The sequence below is a fragment of the Panthera pardus genome, unplaced genomic scaffold (genome assembly GCF_024362965.1).
Source record: "Panthera pardus isolate Hobbes unplaced genomic scaffold, ASM2436296v1 HiC_scaffold_20, whole genome shotgun sequence".
Taxonomy (NCBI): domain Eukaryota; kingdom Metazoa; phylum Chordata; class Mammalia; order Carnivora; family Felidae; genus Panthera; species Panthera pardus.
This window is the reverse complement of record NW_026526766.1, coordinates 32,602,995-32,624,693: the sequence shown is the minus strand read 5'-3', so window position 1 is coordinate 32,624,693 and position 21,699 is coordinate 32,602,995. Positions and strand designations below refer to the sequence as shown.

At 39.6% G+C, this 21,699-nt stretch overlaps 1 protein-coding gene and 1 pseudogene across 16 annotated transcripts in view; one reads left to right on the top strand and one right to left on the bottom strand.

Annotated features, from left to right (window-relative positions):
• The window catches only part of KDM4C (lysine demethylase 4C), a 437,058-nt gene that overhangs the window by 53,027 nt on the left and 362,332 nt on the right, over nucleotides 1-21,699 (bottom strand). For 15 of the 16 annotated variants that reach the window (XM_053907888.1, XM_053907903.1, XM_053907887.1 and 12 more), the window contains one exon: nucleotides 11,712-11,897. In XM_053907888.1, the coding sequence (XP_053763863.1) occupies nucleotides 11,712-11,897 (186 nt within the window). Of the gene's footprint in view, nucleotides 1-4,512; nucleotides 5,892-11,711; nucleotides 11,898-21,699 lie in introns of those variants that run through there. The other variant, XM_053907899.1, reaches the window with a different exon arrangement.
• On the top strand, nucleotides 16,128-16,244 carry LOC128778694 (5S ribosomal RNA; annotated as a pseudogene).

Genomic DNA, 21,699 nt, shown 5'->3' with positions numbered 1-21,699 from the left:
AAGTTTCTCCTGGGGATTCTGATGAGTCTGCTTTTGTGGTAAAAACCAAACACCTGAACCAAGATGCAGATCTTTCTTAATTTTTTTTTTTAAATCAGGATTAATTTGCAGTTTTACAAGGCCAGAATAAAAAGTTCAGCAATATATTCTTTTCTGTGAAGCCACATATTACACATTTTGAGAGAGAGAAAGATAACCGAGGCTGTCAGATAAGAGATCTAATAATCAAAGCTCTATAGAGGGTAACTATGAACACTCATGTTAAAAACACATGAGGCCTCAGTCCCACAGATGGCTTCAAAGTGATTTCAGGGGCTCTTTAGGCCCTCAGGAGTAAGTATTGCCTATTTGCAAAATAAATAAGGTGTCCCACACAATGTATGTCCTAACATTTTTCCAGTGCATTTGGTTGTTTCCAGGAAATATATCTGAGATAATGTTCTTTTACCCAACCAGATTAAAGGATCAGAAATAAAAGTCTGGAAGGGCACCTGGGTGGCTCAGTCAGTTAAGCACCCGACTTCGGCTCAGGTCATGATCTCACAGTTCGTGGGTTCGAGCCCCGCGTTGGGCTCTGTGAAGACAGCTCAGAGACTGGAGCCTGCTTCAGATTCTGTGTCTCCCTCTCTCTGTTCCTCCCACATTCACATTCTGTCTCTCTCTCTCAAAAAAAATAAACATTAAAAAAAATTAAAAGAAATAAAAGTCTGGGGAAAAGCTATTCTAAGAGAAGGGATATTTTTCTGAACCACCTGGGACCTGACTCTGCTTTCTGCCCCCAGATGAAGATGTGGCCTTGCTGACCCTGCATCTGATTCAAGAGCCAACTCCTTGCAAGAATTTCCTTAAATGGAAAGGCCTAGCCTCTTAAAAGTAAAATCTTCCACAATGGAGATGTAAGTCCTTAATATAGAGCAACTGTATGGTCACAAAATATGACTTTTATTCAGTTCCAGCAGCAGCCAGCCCCATGCAGACACTGCCGTAACTGGGGAGAGCCCCAACAGGGAGCAATGTGTAGGAGAAGTGCCACCCCCAGGCATTCAACCTCTGCTCTGCCTGCATGGCCTCCACATTCTGATCACTTTCCATATCCTTGGCTAATTAAAACCAGAATCTGCAATGGAGGCATCTGTTCTCTGTTCCCACAAATCCAAAACCCCTTTAAACACTTCAATTAGCATCAGAAGTGGGTTGAAGATTCCTGCAGCTCGTGCCTGAATCAGAACTGGTACAAAGACCCTTACCAAGTAGCCAGGCTTTGAGAAAGATCTGGAAAAGGGGGAAGGAAAAACAAATAAGCTAGAGATGGCTCAATTCAAGGCAAAAGAGCCTCAGGTCTGGGGTCTGTAAGGTCACTGTAGGTTGCTTTCTAGGGAGCATGTCAGTGGAAACCTCTCCCCACAGCCAGGTCCAGTGACTAAACAGCAGGCCCAGTAGAAGGCAGGATGGCCCACAGTGAGACTCCCTGGTTCTTGCTGCCTTCACTAACTAAGAAGCCAAGAACAGTGAGATCCCCAAACGGAATTAAGCCCAGGGCTCAGGGATGTGCTGCTCAAGCCCTTTTTATCCTGACCAAAAGCATGGGGGAGAGAAGCTCTGTGCTCGCTGATCCCACCCTTCCTATGGAAATGGCTATGGAAGTAGGAGGAGGAAGTTAAATGTGGGGTATTAAATAGAGAATAGAAAAATTTGAGGTAGGATACACTTCATTTTGTTTACAAAATTAAGAAAAAATGATGTCTTTACTGGTTTTACCTGATAAAGTGAGCAAGGGAAAGATTCATTCCAAATGTAACTATTCTAAAATGTCTGTGCTAAAGACCTCTCCTCAGAGGCTAATCTGATGTTAACTTTCTATCACCTGGGATATGTGGATTGAGATCTCAACAAAATACTTCTATTGATGAAAGGGTAAGGGATTCATTTTATTTACTGTATGTTTGATTGAGGAAGATTGATCAGATTCAGGCCTGAATCATTGTAGTATTTTTTTTTAATCCTTATTGAGAATTGTTTTTTTATTCCAGACCTTTTCTTTGATTAGAATTCTGTTTTTCATTATCAGTGCAAAGTCAGCAGGGCATTTGGAAAATAACTTATGTAGAATGTGAAATAAAAAACCATATATAAACCCAAGATGATTGTGAGCAAGTCTGAGAAGAATAAAGTTGGCCATAGCAAACATAACAGAATGGGAGCTGGCAATATGCAAAATGTTATGAAAAAAACAACATCCACCAAAACAATTCTACTACCTACAAAACACAAAGACACCCACCCAAGTCTGGGAAACAGGAAGAGACCATTCAGATCATTGTTAGATGAGTTTTGGCTAAATTCTGATTCCCTTTCTTTTCTTTTCTCTTCCTTTTTTTTTTAATGTTTATTTTTGAGACAGAGAGAGGCAGAGCATGAGTGGGGGAGGGGCAGAGAAAGAGAGACACACACAGAATCCAAAGCAGGCTCCAGGCTCTGAGCTGTCAGCATACAGCCGGACGTGGAGCTTGAACTCGTCAACTGCGAGATCATGACCTGAGCCAAAATCGGATGCTCGACTGAGTGAGCCACCCAGGCGTCCCTGGTTCCCTTTCTTAAAAGAATGGAAGAGAAACTAAAAATGGACGAGCTGAGCCATAGAACTGAGCTCCAGACTAAAGGAGGGAAAACGGAAAGGAAAAAGAAAAGGTGGATTCATTCCAATGCTGCATTTCATTGGTCAACCCTGTTGGAGCTGAGGCAAGTTCACTGGCATTAGAAGGCCACATTTAGAGCAGACAAAACTCTTAGTCATAACCTCCTCTGTGAATTCTACCTGACTGTCTTTGTAGAGTTACTGGCTTCCTTCTTTGGGCTCCCAGATAAACATTTTATCTTTACTTTTATTTAGCCTATCTTGTTACAGTAATAGAATATAGTAGTTAAGAGCCTGGGCACTGAGTCAGGTTGCCTGGTTTTGACTGTTCTTCCCCTCACTACCTATGTAATAAATAGCAAATTACAGAAACCTAAGCATCTTTTGCCTCAGTTTCCTCATCTGTAAAAAGGGATTAATAATAGTATCTACCACAAGTGGTGCTTTGAAGATTAAGGAGATAATACTTGTAAAGCCTTTAGAACACAACTGATGTTATGTATTAAATAAATTTTGTCATCATTTTTTCATCTGCTTAAAACAGGTATATGAATGGAGGCATGTCAGAAGGAATGTTTACTGTTGGGCTGAGAAGTTAAAAAAATATATATGTTTTTATTCCCAGGACACTCCATGGCCCCTAGTATATTGAACTGAACAGTTTGAGCAATCTAACTGAAGTTCTCTATAACTAACCTTTGTGCTGGATATATTTCTTAATGACCTGGTGCTGAGAACATAAGTGGTGAGATAAAAAAGAGGAGGCAGACATTATGGCTGGCCAATTTGTTATCAAAGTTTCCCTCCAATACCGACAATCTTTAAAAAGTGGCTTTATTTTCCTTGGCTTCAGTTCATTTAAAAATCTTGGAATGGGATCACAATTTATGAGGTTTCTACCTCATTCCCATCCTTTCTTCAAAAGGTTTAACATGTTTGCAAGTTTGGGGAACCATCCTGAAAGGATAATGAAAGGGAGCTGAAAACCAGAAGGCTGCCCTCTAGAGAGTAACATGGGTTGCAGTCTGGAGCTCTGGTGCTGGGTACGTGAGTGGTGACGAGATGGGCCTACCCCCAAAACCATTCACAGCCCATGAGAAATTAAAAGAATTTTAGACAAAACATCAAAATCTTATATTTTTCTGAAAATCCTAAAAATGACAGTATCGATGGTGTTAGTAGTATTTTCATTGCTTTAGTGTTTCTTAAAAGAAGATAAGCATTTTTTGTTTGTTTCTTTTTAGATAAGTGGTGCTTAGGTGATGCTTGAAGTTGGGATTTTCTACACCTAAAAAACACTGAGGCCAATTCCATGACACTTGATCCAATGGTTCAAAGAAGAGAAAACCAAGACCCCTAAAATTTTTATCAGCAACATAATACAAACACATGTAGTATGACAACGTATGCTGTGACATATCAAAAGACCAGTTAATGGTAATAAGAAAAAAATGTATTAATAAAGCCTTAAAATTAGAATATAAAAATAAATTTATTAAAGATAGGAAAATTGGACACATAAACATAAACATTTTTGATCATTCGAAAAATTTTTACTTTCCTGCTCTGTCACTAATGTGGCTCCGTTGCCCAAGTAGCCAGTGCTCACATGAAACAAAAAACAAAAACACCCTTCATTCCAAATGTGGTTGCTAATAGAGCACCTATAAAAAAGAAGCTGAGCCTAGGTGGCTCAGTTGGTTAAGCGTCTGACTTCAGCTCAGGACATGATCTCATGGTTCTTGAGTTTGAGCCTTGCGTTGGTCTCTGTGTTGACAGCTCGGAGCCTGGAGCTTGCTTCAGATTCTGTGTCTCCCTCTTTCTCTGCCCCTCCTCCCCCCCCTCAGAAATAAATATTAAAAAAAAACAGAACCTGGGCTCCTTGATGAGTTGCTGATTTCAAGTTTAGAACAATGAAAATCAAGATGATTTTGCCATTGCTTATTGAAATAAAGCAATGACAGTTTCAAACATACCTGAAGTGGTTTTAAATAAGGAAAATAAAATCACCTTGAAGAGGCCCCAAATAGTCAAAGTGTGACAGAAGTATCAAGAAGAAAATTACAAGTCAATTGGTACTCGTTGAGTCTATAAAAGGCTATGAACCAAAATGATGTTCAAAGGGTCAAATAATATAAAGCACAGCCAAGCAAAGTACTTACTGATGTGAATTAAATAAATGCTGCCTGATTACAAAAATATAAGCCTATGACCACCCATCATGGGCCCAAGGGGCACCATATGTTAAAATGCAACATATGATGAAATATAATTCTGGTCTTCATGTATATCGCATGTATATCAGAACTAACTGGACTAACAGTCATAAGCCAGAGTCAGGAGTAGACTCAGGGAAAATAGGTTTCTAGAACAGTAGAACACTGTGGGGAGATATTGCTTAGGTACCAATCTGGGAACTGAGGCTACCTTCTTCCTCTGGTAGAGTGTGTGGTCTTGTTGACCTTGATTCTGTGTAAGAACTAGGGTGTTTTCATGTTTATAAGCATTTTATTAAATGAAAGGCATGGATAATTAGTTTTCTTGAATGAGTCCCAAATATAAACACCTGTGGTACAGCAATATATTGTTTGCTTCAGATCTGGCAGCACCTAACACACAGGCAACTGCATATGCTCATTAGGGAAATATGGCCAAGGGAAGTTTTGTTATGATAGGTTGCATTCACTTCCACCCTCTCTGGTCAAACCATTTCTGCTACATTTCTATATCCCTGGCTAATTAAGTGGAAATTTACAGTGGGAGTGTGTGTTGGGTCTTTATCAATCCATAATTAACATGAAACACTGAAGATTCATTGTAATTAATGAATTCATATAAAAGTGTGAACTGATTTCCCAAAGGTTGTTTTTTGTTTTTTTGTTTTTTTTCCATTACGTGTTTTCTCAATAACTGATACTGGAAGTAAAATATGCTATACAATATTCTCCTGTGATAAGAACTATTCTAGGGTGTAGAATTTAGGAGCTTTGATCATCCATTGTTCCACAAGTTGGTGAGGTAAGAGCTATTTTTGCATACCAAGAGAAGACTTTATTAAGTTAGTTTTGACAGGTATCTTTACCCGACACCACCCAAAGGTTAGTTACATAAGCAGAGATTAACCAGAAGAGCCATCTTGCCCTGAGCCCATCACCAGATCCCGTACAATGTGGGTCCTGTCCTGAGCCAAGCATAGTGATGGCAGGGAAGAGTGGTCCTGAAGGCTGCCTGAGGAGCTCGCCTGAAGACATGAAGCCTGGGAAAAATAAGTCCGTAAGTGCTGAGCAAGGTCTCAAGTTCTATTACAAAGATGAATGCCAGAATAGGACACGAAGGATGGCTAGAAGGGCAGAATAACAAAAGACAAGACAACTTCCCAGAGCGGGAAGTACCAATACAGAAGCCAACATAACCACTACTTTCCATTATCCACACCAATAACACAACCTGGAAATAAGATGCACATGCAAAATATCTAACACACCCTTGACATAAAGTTGCTCAATAAATACTAGTTCTCTTTCTTTCCTCTAATCCCAGTCGTTAGCATTAGAGAATTATTTCAACAAATTTATATCAAGCAGCTTCCATGGATGGCCAAATGCTAGTTAAAGAGACAAAATATTAATTAAACCTAGTTAAATAATCTAGTTAAAAATAATTTAGTTAAAATAATATTGAATAAAATAATACACAAAATACTAGGGAAAAATTGACCACTAAGATGTTTTCTCTATAAAAGTTCTTCTTTGGATAGGTGTCTGTCTCCATGTTAATAGTTACAACTTAGAAAACTATGAAAGAAACAAATTTCTCAAATGTCATGTTTTCCAAGAGGAGAGGATATTGAGATAAGAATGGTGTACCTCATACAAGATACCTAAGGTACCTGGGTGGCTCAGTCGGTTAAGTGTCCGACTCTTGATTTTGACTCAGGTAATGATCTCATGGTTCCTGAGTTTGAGCCCCACACTGGGCTCTGCACTGACAGTGCTGAGCCTAGTTGGGATTTTCCCTCTCCCTGTCTCTCTGCCCCACTCATGCACTCTCTCTATCTCTCTCTCAAAATAAATAAACTTGAAGAAAAATACCTTGTTTGACCCCTAACTATATGGTCAACTAATCTTTGACAAGCAGGAAATAGCCAACGGAAAAAAGACAATGTTGGGAAACACTGGATGGCAAAAAAATGGTGCTGGGAAAACTGGACGGCAACATGCAAAAGAATGAAACTGGACCGCTTTCTTACACCAAACACAAAAATAAATTCAAAATGGATGTAATACCCAAATTTGAGACAGGAAAAGATCAAAATCCTACGGTAGAACACAGGCAGCAACCTCTTTGACCTTGCCCACAGGAACTTCTTACTAGAAACGTTGCCAGAGGCAAGGGAAACAAAAGCAAAAATGAACTATTGGGACTTCATCAAAATAAAAAGCTTCTGCACGGTGAAGGAAACAATCAACAAAACTAAAAGGCAGCCTATGGAATAAGAGAAGATATTTGCAAATGATATATCTGATAAAAGGTTAGTATCCAAAATCTATAAAGAACATAGCAAACTCAACACCCAAAAAACAAATAATCTAGTTAAGAAATGGGCAGAAGAATGAACAGACTTTTCCAAAGAAGACATACAGATGGCTCACGCAGGAAAGATGCTCAACATCAGTCATCATCAGGAAAATACAAATCAAAACCATGATGAGATACCACTTCACCCCTGGCAGAATAGCTAAAATTAACAATACAAGAAACAACAGGTGTTGTTCTCTATGCAAGGGCGTAGAGAAAGGGAAACCCTCTTGTATTGACGGTGGGAATACAAACTGGTGCAGCCACTCTTGAGAACAGTATGGAGATTCCTTAAAAAGTTAAAAATAAACTACCCTATGATCCAGCAATTGTACTACTAGGTATTTACCCAAAGGGTATAAAAATACAGGTTTGAAGGAGTACATGCACCTGATGTTTATAGCATCTTTATCAACAATACCAAAGCTATGGAGAGAGCCCAAATATTATCCATCAATTGATGAATGAATAAAGAAGATGTGTACACACACACACACACACACACACACACACACCATTGAATATTACTCAGACATCAAAAAGAATGAAATCTTGTCATTTGCAAGGATGTTGATGGAGCTAGAGTGTATTATGCTAAGCAAAAGATGTCAGAGAAAGACAAATACCATATGGTTTCACTCATATGTTGAATTTAAGAAACAAATGGATGAATATATGGGAGGGATAAAAGAGAGAGGTAAACTAACCATGGAGGGAGGTGGGTGGGGGTTGGGTTAAATGAGTGATGGGTATTAAGGAGGGCACTTGTTACAAGAAACACTGGGTGTTGTATATAAGTGATGAATTATTGAATTATACTCCTAAGTCCAAATACAAAATTGAAAAATAACAAAAAACAAAAACAAAAAAGGCCTTATTCACTGCAATGAACTAATATATAAAGTGCCAGTGATTTTAGTGTTTCTACACTGCATGTATGGAATATTCTAATCCAACATGAAGGTTTATTGAAGTAAGTTGCCTCAAAAAAAAAAAAAGATCTGTGCATGCCATCTTTCTCACATCCATTACTCTCCATTACTCAGGTGTCTCTTCCATTGGACACCTGTCTAGTTTACTCAGGTGTAAGGAGACAGACCCTATGGTAGTTGTACTTTGCAGGAAGTATATAATTTATGAGTAGTTCATTGTTTGCTTTGGAGAAGGAATATGTTCAAGGATGCCAGTTTCAAAACCATTTTACTATTTATTGTGTTCTTTGGTTTTTCCTTTTCCTTATCAAACATTTGTGCAAGATCTACATAAGTAGGTTAGGAATACATCCAATGGAAACTTCTGAAATATAGCCAGAAAATAGGTCACACTAAATCATAGCAAAGGTGGGTGGTCAAGTACCACAACACTACAACAGAAACACATGTGCAGACACAGACACACACACACACACACACACACACACACACACGAATGAAATCTTACATTTGAAAGACAGCAGGTGCCAGTCAAAAAGTATGCTCGACAAAAACACTGAAAAATATATACTAAACTTTAGATTAAAATAACTGGGATTAGCTATGCACTTTATATAATGTATTCATAGCTTTAAGACTTTGTAAGCTGCCTATTTTTTCAAATACCACCTTTTCAATTAAAAGGGTGCTTACTTCTAATGGAAGAATTCATTATAATAAATCAGATGAGATTTTTGCACTCTTATCTAGAGTGATTTTATGCTCAAAAGCTCAATAACATTGAAAAAACTATTATATTTAAAACATTTCTGGCATTAAAGGAAGAGTAAAGTTGCCTTAAAACAGTCCTTTTTGGTTCAAACAGCAAATAATTGGGAGAAAAAAATAAAGGAAACAAAAACCCTAAAATGAGTAAAAATGTAGACTCTATTGAAGGAACTGCAGCCTTATACTTCATTTCACTGAAACTAAATAGGCATCCTCTGTTCTGTAGAATGACTGGATTAGGCTGCCAAGTTAGCCTGAATTTTATTTACAGTTTTCACTGCTATGATTCAGCAATTGTCCATTACTCTCAAATAATCAAGGTATGGTGGAAAATATAGCCACATTATGGTTCCAGCTCTTGAGAGCACAACCCCTGGCATACGCAATTTACACAAAGAGAAATACTGGAATGAATTTGAACTTTTGTATGCTTGAAAACTAAAGCATATTCAATATAAACAGGGACAATTCACAATGCTCTGAACCAAATTACCAGATTCCATGAATTCCTTCTGGTTAGTTGTCAAACATTTTGGGGAAGAATCCATACTTGAAGTCCAAATGAAGAATAAGGGATAAGTAATAGCTACCAGAAATATATTTTGGAAATGTAGTATTCACAGTACTTCCTGCCAGAGAACTTCTCAAGGCAATTTAGAAATGCTAAAATGTTATCTTCATAAGGAAAAACTCATTTAATGTAAATTATATGATATTTTACTCACATTTGACAAAGTGTACCAAACTTAAAGTCAATCTATAGAGGAGAGTAGATGTTCTTTTTGGTCATCATTTATGAAACAAACAGTAATATAAACATGACTGAACCACACATCACAGTTAAGAGGAATGAAGTCCTGATTAAACATCTGGATCTCTTTAATAGCAACTTCAATATAATCATCAGTAACCACAGAGCTTTGGAATATTAGAATAAGAATGTGTGATCCCAAGCAAAGCTTTAGATGAACACCTCTAGCTCCATTCAGGGTTTGGAGTTGGGAATTCAACAAATAATAGAGCATGAGCTGAAAAAGCACTGACATTCCAGCACCTGTTGCTCATTAACTGAATCCACTTGGACAAGGAATTATACCTTTTGGCACTTAGGTTTCTTATCCTTGAAGCAGGGATAATACTACTCATGTGGCCTCATTCACATAGAATTGTAACACCAAAGCCAGCAGCAGCACAGCAGTAGTAAAAGAGAAAGTAATAATATGGCTTTCATTTTCTGAGTGTTTATTCTGTGCCATGGACTAAAAACAACATGGTGAGCATAGGCATGCCATCATTTGTAGACAAGGAAGCTGAGGCTTAGAGGGCAAAACTTGCACAAGGTTGCATATGTGCTGCTGGCAGAATCCAAGTGTGAACACAAACTACTCTGACTCTGGAGGTCATGATCTGATTCACATCTCAAATGCATTCCCATGTGTCATCTAATGAGGTATTGATGGTACACTGTAAATGGCAAAGCACCACAGTAATGCAATGTGTTATTACTGCCATTTTTTTAAGTTTTTAAAATGTATTTTCTTCTGAATATATAATACTATTGTTAGCAAGAGCCCATTAATTCAAGAAATTAAGGAAAAAGCATGAATGAATATGCAACTTGTCACCTAAAACATGGAAAATAAGTTTAAAATAGAGGTGACGGTGGTGTCATTTCGTACATTTGTGCATTCACACACATCCGCACAAAGTCTCAACCTGCAAACATCAAGTATCTCTCAAGATGCCAATGGAAGTTGCTGGAATCATTAAAAATCCAGGAGATTTGTTGTGTATGGGTCATGACTCCCCAAGTCCATACTGACACCCTGGCAGTCTGTTCACAGAAGGTTATTAGAGACATAGGACAAGCATGTTAGGCTGCAAATAGTCAGTGGCCAAGCCTCCCAGGGATAACAAAGGGCAGCAAGTTAGCAAAGCTGAAGCTTTAGCCTCCTTGTTGGCAGCAAAAAACAATTACAGTGAACTGGAAAAGTAACAAAGGCATATCAACCATCTCCACACTGTCCTAGTTTTTCTAAGCACTTAAAACAGACAAAAGATTCCATTTACCAAGGACAGGTAAACTAATTTATAGTTAAATTCACACGCTATTTACTTGCAAACACTCTTTTCCCAGAAATAGGTTCAGTCCTGAGTGAAATAGAAAAAAACAGAAAAAAAGTGACCTCTATACTTCCCTTCTACATTTCTGCTTTTCTGAAATTGTCCTCATTCCTCCTAGGGCCTCCACATGCTATACCTAGCTGATCCCATCACAGACAACAAGGACCCAAATGTTTATGACCACCTCCATTCTCCCTTTACTGTGTTACTGCTCTTTTTGTTTCTTCCAGAAGAGATGAAATAAAACCCAAAGGCCAGAATGTACAGGTACATGGATTGAACACTGCATGTTTTCAAGTGGTACTTTCACATCATTCCCTTCTCAGAAGTGATCTCACCTTCATCCTGGATATGTGCAGTGCACAATCTATACAGCCATACTCAGTAGACCTACATACAGATCCAAAATCAGAACAGGCATAAAGAATTTTATTCATTCATCTGTTCATTCACTTATTCAACTCAATAAATAATTATTGTATCTAGCATGTGCCAGACACTGATGGGTCCTGGACAAATACAAGTAAATAATAATGTACAATCCCTGCCCTCAAGGAACTCACAGTCTAGACATGTCAACAATAAGTAACATTACAGGGCAGAGCATGCTAGCCATGGGACAGGAGGGAATTCTTATGCAGTCCTGGCATCAGGGAAGGAAAGGAGGGCCTTACCACATTTGGGTTGACCTTATGTCGAAAGCATGTGATGTTCACCACGTATGGCCAATCATCAGGCTCCATCAGCACCCCAGCAGCATGAGCACATGTGACATGGAAGGAGGCTGGGCAACGGCCATAGGAACACTGGATGCAGGCTCCAGAGACCTTCTTGACCCGGTGTCTGCAGAAGATGCATTTCTGTAGGGTGAAAATGAAGAATATCAATTCAAACTCTGTAACTCAGCTTATTTCCACACTTCAGAGAATAATAGCTATTAGAGATGCAGAAAACTGATTACATCAACAAGTCCTGGCCCTCCAGGGGCCCTAGTGGTGAGAGCAACTGTGAAAATATAAGTCATGTACTTCTAATGAAACGCACTGCTATGGTCACATACTACCAAACACATGTTGAAACATCTGTGGTTAAGAAAGCCAAAGCCTTTTGCATATGCTTCTCCAGGCACAGTGAGGAAAAGCCCCCAGGGTGCTCCTATAAATCACCCATGAATGCTTAAGTTACCTCCCTTTTACCTCCTGCATGGCAGGACTTTTGGTACATCAAGAGATAGAATATGGGTTTGGAATACAGGTACCTACTCTCCTAAGTTAGATGAAGTCTTCAGAAATATCCAAAATAGCACACAGATGGTCTAATTTTTCTATTTACAAGGAACTGTGTTAAATGGTCCAATGTGGAAAATCGGGGCTCAAGTGCTTAATAATACACATCTGAACCCTACATGACTGACACAAAAATATGCTTCCCAAAGTAAGAAAGTTGAAAATCACCCCAAAGGGCATGATTTTGTTGAGTATTCATAGCTGACTATGCCTGAAGAGAGAATGAAAATAAAAACAGCAATCTAAAAACTACCACAGTCTAAAAATTAAATCACATACAGTTGGCCCTAGACATTATTAGTATATTTGTTATGAAAGATGAGAAAAATCAAACAGCTTCACTATATGTACAATTAGTAAATACTTAAGGACTAGAAACAGTGGGTGTAGAATAAGGTTTAGAAAGCAGAAGAAACAGAATGATCTAAAAGCTTGACTTTTCATTCCTATGGATAAAAAGGGTCTGCAATCTGATCAAATGCTGGTGTGCTCTTTTATAGGAACATTTTCCTTCCTGGGACAGGAATGGTACTTAAACTCAATTTCTTTTGGGGATTGTAATATTTTATCACAGACCTTAAGAATCAATGTGCACTTAACTTTTCACTCTTCTTTGCCTTCACATCCGATCAGCAACTTCAGTCTTACAGATTCTGTACCTTAATCTTGCTCTGATCTCTCTCTATCCATCTGTATCAACTGCCACTGCCTCTGCTCATGGTACCCAGCATAGGAGTGTCCTCCTAATCAGTCTTTTATTTCATTCCACTTCAATCATCCTCCCTAGGAAGAGGCCAGTGATCTCTTTACAACATAAATCTAAGGTCAGCCCCCTGCTTAAATGTCCTTCAATGGCTTCTCCTTATCTCCAAAATATTCCAGAAAAAAAGGAACAGCATGAGATGGAAGAGGAAACCTTAGAAAAGGCCCTTATGGTCCATATGAGCAGTCTTATTTCTCACTAGTCCCCATAGGGGCTCTACACTTCAGGCATTTATCTGATCTCCCTATACATCTAGATTCAATATACAATGAAGCATTTTTAAAGTGGGGGTTAAGAATGTGGCTTAGCTGATTTAAAAACTACATACAAACACACAGAACTGAAATAAGATCCATTACAATCTGAATAAAAGCATTATTTAATATCTTGATGTCTTGGCAATTCTTGTTATCAGTTTCAATACATTCTTGGTAATTCTTGGTAGTATTTTTTTTAATACTTATTTTTGAGAGAGTAAGGGGGAGAGGGAGACAGAGAAAGAGTGAAAGAGAGAGAGAGAGAGAGAGAAAGAGAGAGAGAGAGGAGGGGAGAGGCAGAGAGATACAGGGAGACACAGAATCCGAAGCAGGCTCCAGGCTCTGAGCTGTCAGCACAGAGCCCAATGCAGGGCTCAAAATCACAAACTGAGATCATGACCTAAGCTGAAGTCGGACACTTAACCGACTGAGTCACCCAGATGCCCTGTTATTTTGGAATCTTTTTGCCAATTCCAATCTTTTGAAATGTGATGGCAGATATAACAGCAAAAATTCATAACAGGAGCCCTAGGCATAATCAATCTTTTAAGAGCCTAATCATACTACCTAGATGTCAGCGTTTGAGTAAGTTCAGATAATGACAGATATGAAAGGAGAAACTGTTTCTTATTTTCCTAATTAAATAGGATTTTTTAAGAGTAGGAAAGAGTATTGTGATTTAGCTAATTAATGAATTGGTAACTCCAGCCTCTTCCATCATTAGCTTCCTCATTAAACAGAGACCTTCCAGAAAAGGTGAAGGAGGAGTGCATGGGTGGCTCAGTCAAGCATCTGACTCTCGATTTCAGTTCAGGTCATAATCCCAGGGTCATGGGACCAAGCCCCATGTCAGGCTCTGTACTGAATGTGGAGCCTGCTTGGGACTCTCTCTCTCCCTCCCTCTGCTCCTCCCCCCACTTGCACACATGCACACACAATCTTTCTCTCTCTCTCAAAAAGTTTTTTAGGGGCACCTAAGTGGCTCAGTCAGGTGAGCATCAAACTTCACCTCAGGTCATGATCTCACAGTTCATGATTTTGAGCCTTCATTGGGCTCTCTGCTGTCAGCATGGAGCCTGCTTTGGATTCTACTTTGGATCCTCTGTCTCCCTCTCTCTCTGCCCCTCCTCTGCTCTCTCTCTCTCTCTCTCTCTCAAAAAAAAAAAAAAAGAAAAAAGAAAAAAAAAAGAAATAAAAAGTTTTTTTTTTTTTTTTTTTTTAAAGGCAAAGGAAACAGAGATAATACACTTAATCCCAGTGAGGATTCAATCCTTGGAATCCAATAAGGGAAAGGCCCTCTTTTCCCCCAGAGGCAGTCATCTCTAAGGATACAACTTTATCCTTTGCAAAATCAATCTAACTTCAGACTAGTATAATTTGATGCTTTGGAAGATGTTTATTCATAGAGTTGGAAAGTTTGACTTAAACATCAAGCAGGTTCTTGAGATAAATACATAAAACCAAGTAGGGGAGCCATTCTGTATCTTACAGTATAGCCTAAGTTACATTTCCAAACCCCATTTTCACTTGCTGACTACTAAACCAGTTTTTCTGTACCCTGGATGAAATGTCTATGGCAATCTGACACCTATACAATGTCTTAGCTACAGAATTTAATTCAGCAAGGCAAAGACAAGGACAAATAGATACTTCTTAAGAAATGTTACAATGGAATAAGCACTATGAAAGAAGTAGAGACAAAGTGCTATGTGGAACCAGAATGACTGTGCAATGAGTCATGCTTGGAGGCAAGACAGGGAAGAAGGCCTTCAGGAAACACATTGCTGATTGGATCAAGATGGTAGAGTCAGCCTGTGTTACAAACTTCCCAGCTTCAACCCCTAAGTAAAGATAAAGGAAAAAGAGTGAAACCCTAATAGTACTGACTATCAAGAAAAGGTGTAACTAACCCCAGGGAGCAAATCCCCAGAAAACAGTAGATATCTCTGAGGAGACAGTTCTGGTAAGGCCAGTGCCAAGAGTGGAAGCAAACACCTAAAAGACAAGCTACCCACTGTCAGACCAGCCCATGGCCCATCCTGCCCCAATTATCATCAGCAGGTGAGGTCATCTTATCTGATCTGAATCCGAGTCCTGTGATCTGACCCATCATTCACCAACAAGACAAGTAGATTTTCATTTGGGCTGAGAAAAGAAAAAGTACACCCACGATGTGCAACCAAAATACAATCAGACATTTTAAAAACCAGAAACATTTGAAGGAAAACAAAAATAAATGAGAGGTGCTATGATTATTACCAAATAGAAGAATATCTGACCTAAGGAGTCAGGTAAGTGAAAGCAGATGAGTTTAAAAGAGGTACAGTATAGATTATGATACAGATTCCAAAATATATCCCATCAATTAAAAAAAAAATGAACAACTACATAGCTCTAAGACATTCAAAATATCATTGTTAAAAAGAATCAAGATGGAGTGCCTGGGTGACGCAGTAGGTTAAGCGTCCAACTCTTGATTTCAGTTCAGGTCATGATCTCACGGTTTATGGTTCAAGCCCCACGTCAGGCTCCACACTGACAGCACAGAGCCTGCTTGGAATTCTCTCTCCCTCTCTCTCTCTGCCCCTCCCCTACTCATGCTCACGCTCTCTCTCTCTCAAAATAAATAAACATTAAGAAAAAGAAGAATCAAGGCCCGTGGCAGAGGGCGGCGGCAGGCAGGCAGACAGGCAGGCAGTCTGGCAGGTGCATGGGTGAAGCGCGGCACCCGCTGGGCTTGGGACTCGTGGAGCAGGCTCTTGAGGCGCCCAGCTGCAGCCGCTGGCATGGCCATACCACCCTGAACGCGCCAGATGTCGTCTGATCTCGGAAGCTAAGCAGGGTCAGGCCTGGTTAGTACTTGGATGGGAGACCACTTGGGAATACCAGGTGCTGTAGGCTTTTGCCTTTGGCCTCCTTGACCTCTCCTTTGGCGCCCGCCGGCGCCCCCCCTCCCTCCTCTGTCCTGTCTCCCCAGGGAGGGTGGCTCCTGGGGCCAAACACACCCCAGCCACTGCTCCCTCAGCCCCTCCCGGGCCAGCAAAGCGGCCTGGCCAGGCCCCACCCCGCCCAGCCGGCACACCCCACCGCACTTCACAACGGGCACGCTCCCCGCTCCCCGCACCCAGCCAAATCCCACTGCGCCGGCTGGAAGCCACACCCAAGCTTTGCACCTTTCCGGCACCGAACGGAGGGTGGGTGCGGTGCGGGCGGGGCCGGGGGTTGGCGCCTGGGGGCTGGAGGGTGGGGGCTGAGTGGGTGGATAAAAAAAAAAAAAAAAAAAGAGAAGAAAAAGAAAAAGAAGAATCAAGATGTATTGTATTACATCCCAAATTAGCAACTGGAAGATGGAGCCTATAGAAGAGAGAAGAAAATATCAAAATAAGTAAAATAGAACACAAATGCTAACCAGTTTGGTAAAATCCAGATATTCTATTATCTTTCCAAAAGGCATTTAGAGGAATAAAAACAGACAAAATAACAGAAAGTTTTTCCAGACCTGAAAAAAAAGCCCAACAGGTAGAATCAAGTAAACAACAACAACAACAACAACAACAAAAACAAAACAAAACAAAAAAAAAAAAAAGAAAAGAAAAAAGAATCACCTAAACACATATTAGACTTCAAAATAAAAAGAGAAAATCCCAAAATCTTCCAGAAAAGAAAAGAGAAAAATAAGATTACCATCAGATCTCTAATTTGCAAAAGTTAATGTTAAAAGACAATGAAGCAATGTCTTTGGTTTCTGGAAGAAAATTAAATTTGGTCTATATTCAGCCTAGTTATCATTCAAATGTGAGGGCAAACATAGGAATTTTTCCTTTTTCTTTCATAAACAAGGATCAGAAGTAAGTGTGAAGTGAAGAACAACCAAAATGCTAAATATGTAGATAGGTCTAAATTAATATTGACTTTATGCACAATAATAGTAATGACTTCTGGGTTTCAAATATAGAGAACATGAACAGATGACAACTAAAGTGTATAAGAAACGGTAAAAGTGACATTTAAAATGTTCTAAGGTTCTTGAGTTGTTTGGGACAAGGGTGAAAGTACCAATTAACTTATAGTGTGAAAAATGAAACAGAATAAGGAAAAATAATAAATTCAAACAAAGGCATGAAAGGAAGGAAACAAGCAGCACAGACAGGAGTAAAGGGAAAGCATATTGTAATCTGGCAGAATTGAACTCAAATATGCCAGTTTGTTATGTGTAAACAGACTAAACTTTATAGACCATGGGTAGCAAACTTTTTCTTACAGTGCCAGATAATAAATATTTTAGGCTTGTGTAGTATATAGTCCCAACTGCAACCACTCAATTCTGCCATTGTAGCACAAAAGCAGCCATGGATAATCTGCAAATGATGAGTGTCATTGTGTTCCAGTAAAACTTTATATACAACAATAAACACACACCTTAGTTTGCTGACCCCCGCTTTGGCCATAGGCACATATTTGAAGATAGTAGGCTGAGAAATGATAGAGTTAGTATTTAAGAGTAGCCACTCTAGCAGCAAGAGAGATCAAGGTGGAAAAACCATTAGGAAGCCACAGAAAAACTGAGGCACAGGATAATGAGGCCTTGGGCTCGGGAAACAGCTATTAGGAGAAAGGTAAACTTAAGAGTTTTTTACTCTTGTTACCCTTTGTTGATAGAGGTTCTAGGTGTTCCTCTAAATAGAGCTCCGCACTTAAGATCAGGGTTGAACACACCAGCATTCTTCTCGAAGCTAGAACAAGCAATCCTAAAATTCACATGGAACCACAAAAGGCCCCAAATAGCCAAAGTAATTTTGAAGAAGACCAAAGCAGGAGGCATCACAATCTCAGACTTTAGCCTCTACTACAAAGCTGTTTATCATCAAGACAGCATGGTATTGGCACAAAAACAGACACATAGACCAAGGGAATAGAATAGAAACCCCAGAACTAGACCCACAAACGTATGGCCAACTAATCTTTGACAAAGCAGAAAAGAATATCCAATGGAAAAAAGACAGTCTCTTTAACAAATGGTGCTGGGAGAACTAGACAGCAACATGCAGAAGGTTGAAACTAGACCACTTTCTCACACCATTCACAAAAATAAACTCAAAATGGATAAAGGACCTGAATGTGAGACAGGAAACCATCAAAACCCTAGAGGAGAAAGCAGGAAAAGACCTCTCTGACCTCAGCCGTAGCAATTTCTTACTTGACACATCCCCAAAGGCAAGGGAATTAAAAGCAAAAATGAACTATTGGCACCTCATGAAGATAAAAAGCTTCTGCACAGCAAAGGAAACAACCAAGAAAACTAAAAGGCAACCAACAGAATGGGAAAAGATACTTGCAAATGACATATTGGACAAAGGGCTAGTATCCAAAATCTGTAAAGAGCTCACCAAACTCCACACCCGAAAAACAAATAACCCAGTGAAGAAATGGGCAGAAAACATGAATAAACACTTGTCTAAAGAAGATATCCGGATGGCCAACAGGCACATGAAAAGATGCCCAACACCTCTCCTCATCAGGGAAATACAAATCAAAACCACACTCAGATATCACCTCACGCCAGTCAGAGTGGCCAAAATGAACAAATCAGGAGACTATAGATGCTGGAGAGGATGTGGAGAAACAGGAACCCTCTTGCACTGTTGGTGGGAATGCAAACTGGTGCAGCCACTCTGGAAAACAGTGTGGGGGTTCCTCAAAAAATTAAAAATAGACCTACCCTATGACCCAGCAATAGCACTGCTAGGAATTTACCCAAGGGATACAGGAGTACTGATGCATAGGGGCACTTGTACCCCAATGTTTATAGCAGCACTCTCAACGATAGCCAAATTATGGAAAGAGCCTAAATGTCCGTCAACTGATGAACAGATAAAGAAATTGTGGTTTATATACACAATGGAGTACTACGTGGCAATGAGAAAGAATGAAATATGGCTCTTTGTAGCAACGTGGATGGAAGTGGAGAGTGTTATGCTAAGTGAAATAAGCCATACAGAGAAAGACAGATACCATATGTTTTCACTCTTAGGTGGATCCTGAGAAACTTAACAGGAACATATGGGGGAGGGGAAGGAAAAAAACAAAAGAGAGAGAGAGGTTAAAGTGGGAGAGAGCCAAAGCATAAGAGACTCTTAAAAACTGAGAACAAACTGAGGGCTGATGGGGGGTGGGAGGGAGGGTAGGGTGGGTGATGGGTATTGAAGAGGGCATCTTTTGGGATGAGCACTGGGTGTTGTATGGAAACCAATTTGACAATAAATTCCATATATTTAAAAAAAAAAGATTAGGGTTGAACAGTCTGTCCCCTGGAGGAAAGATCCTCACTAGCAGTGGATGGGGTAGAGGCAAAAGTAATTCTAGAGGGACAGGGATAGAAGGGAGCTTATGAATGGCAAGGCAAGATTATCAGACATTTGAAAGCAGAAAAGATTCAGAAAGACAGGGCCATTCTTCCTGCAGGTCTCAGAGGTGTCAGTGTCCCTCTGGGAAAGGGATGAGGAAGCAACTGGTGGATGACAATTAATGAAGGAGATTTGACAAGTCAAATAAGGCAGCCCAGAGGACCACTGTTTTTGGTGCTTTAGAACAAAGTTGAGGAGGGGCTGCCCTCCAGGCAGGCCAACCACAGCAGGAAAATGCTAGCACAGATGACACTAGAGAGATTTTAAAGTGTCCTTTTCCTTGAGAGGACGCTTGGGATGTAACAGCTACTCAGTGAAGGTTTGCTCAATTAAACTGAATCCAAACAAGTAGATTAGGATGAAGCTATGGACCTGCTCACCTTTTTCCTTAACAGTAAAAAAAAAAAAAAAAAAAAAAAAAAAAAAAAAGCCTTCATTATAGAACTATGCCACAGGGACATTAGAGCAGGTCACAGGGAGACCTGCTTAACACAGATTGCTGGATCCACCCCCAGAGCTTCAGTGTGTCTGGTTAGGGCCACCAAATTTGCATTTCTAACACGTTCCCAGTGGTGCTGATGTTGCTGATCCAGGGATCACACTTTGAGAACCATGGGTTGAGGGTTAAAGGGTTAAATGATGTTGATTATTCTGAGCCTCTTAGGATAAGGCAATTCAGGAAGTACAATGATTTTTCATCTATTCTTCTGTGTCAAGGGCTTAGAGAATCCTCGGGCGAGTATGATTTATAGAGCACTGTACTTTCTTGGGGGACTGGATTTCCATACTTATTCCAATGGCATAGGCCATTAAGGCTCCTAATGGATTGAGGAATTAATGAAGTATCTGGCAATGAAGCTTTGTGTATCATTAGATTCCTTGAGCACAAAGGGCAACAAGAAATGATGAGCTGTGAAGGAGTTGGAAGTTCAAAGCACATCCATTGCCTTTTTTTCCCCTTTTAATATGATTTGTAGTATGATTTTATTGTTGTTTTGCCAATTTAGTGATTGTTTTTCCTTTCCTTATATAGGCAGGTAATTTCCAAACAGGCACAAATGTTTTTTAATTAGTGTTTCCCTATCAGACAACTAACAAGCTAATGATAATGATATAGTAGCTAATTCCCTTTTCCTTTTGCTCTCCAAAGATGCTTTTTCCAAGCACTACACAGACTCACACCACTCACACCACGCAGAACTGTCTGACCTCAGTCATCTAAGCATGTTACAAACAGAAGACACTATGAAATGGTACAGTAAAACTCAATTCTGAATACTCATGCATCAGCTCATAAGTCCTTTGTCTCCCCACCCTCCTCACGAAAAGTTATTTCTACACTTCAAGTTCAGAGCATTAAAATATATGGTTCATGATGTCAAGTGTGTTGCATTAAATCTTTATTTATGATATGTATCAGAAGCCATTTATCTCATTGCTTTTTGTTCAGTGAGATTCACCATGCAAAAAAATGAGAAGCTAAGAAAAAGTCAAGAAGCAGGATAAAGAGGAAAGGGCAGAGGAATGAGCTCAGTCAGGCCAAGAAACACAGCTAGAAAAATGGGCAGAGGTGGTAGGGATCAGATCAAAGTCTGCACTTATTCAAAACAAGGCTAAAGAGTCATTGTTGACCCTGAGAAATTTAAAGCAGCACAGAAGAATTCTAGAACTGGAAAGGCCATAGTAGTTCATACATAAACTGACAAATTAACAAATGACTCTTGAAAAGTACTATGTCAACAGCCCAGTCACACTTTTTATTTTAGATCAGAAGATACACCACAGAGAAGCTCATCAAATAGGAATCCGTCTGGAAGCACCTTTTAACCCCAGCACCAGAACACTGACTGCACACAGCAGGTGTATAATAAATACACACTGATTAAATGAATTATTGTTTCCTTATTATAGGAAACATGTGTTAATCATGTGTTAATCCATTCTTTCGGCCA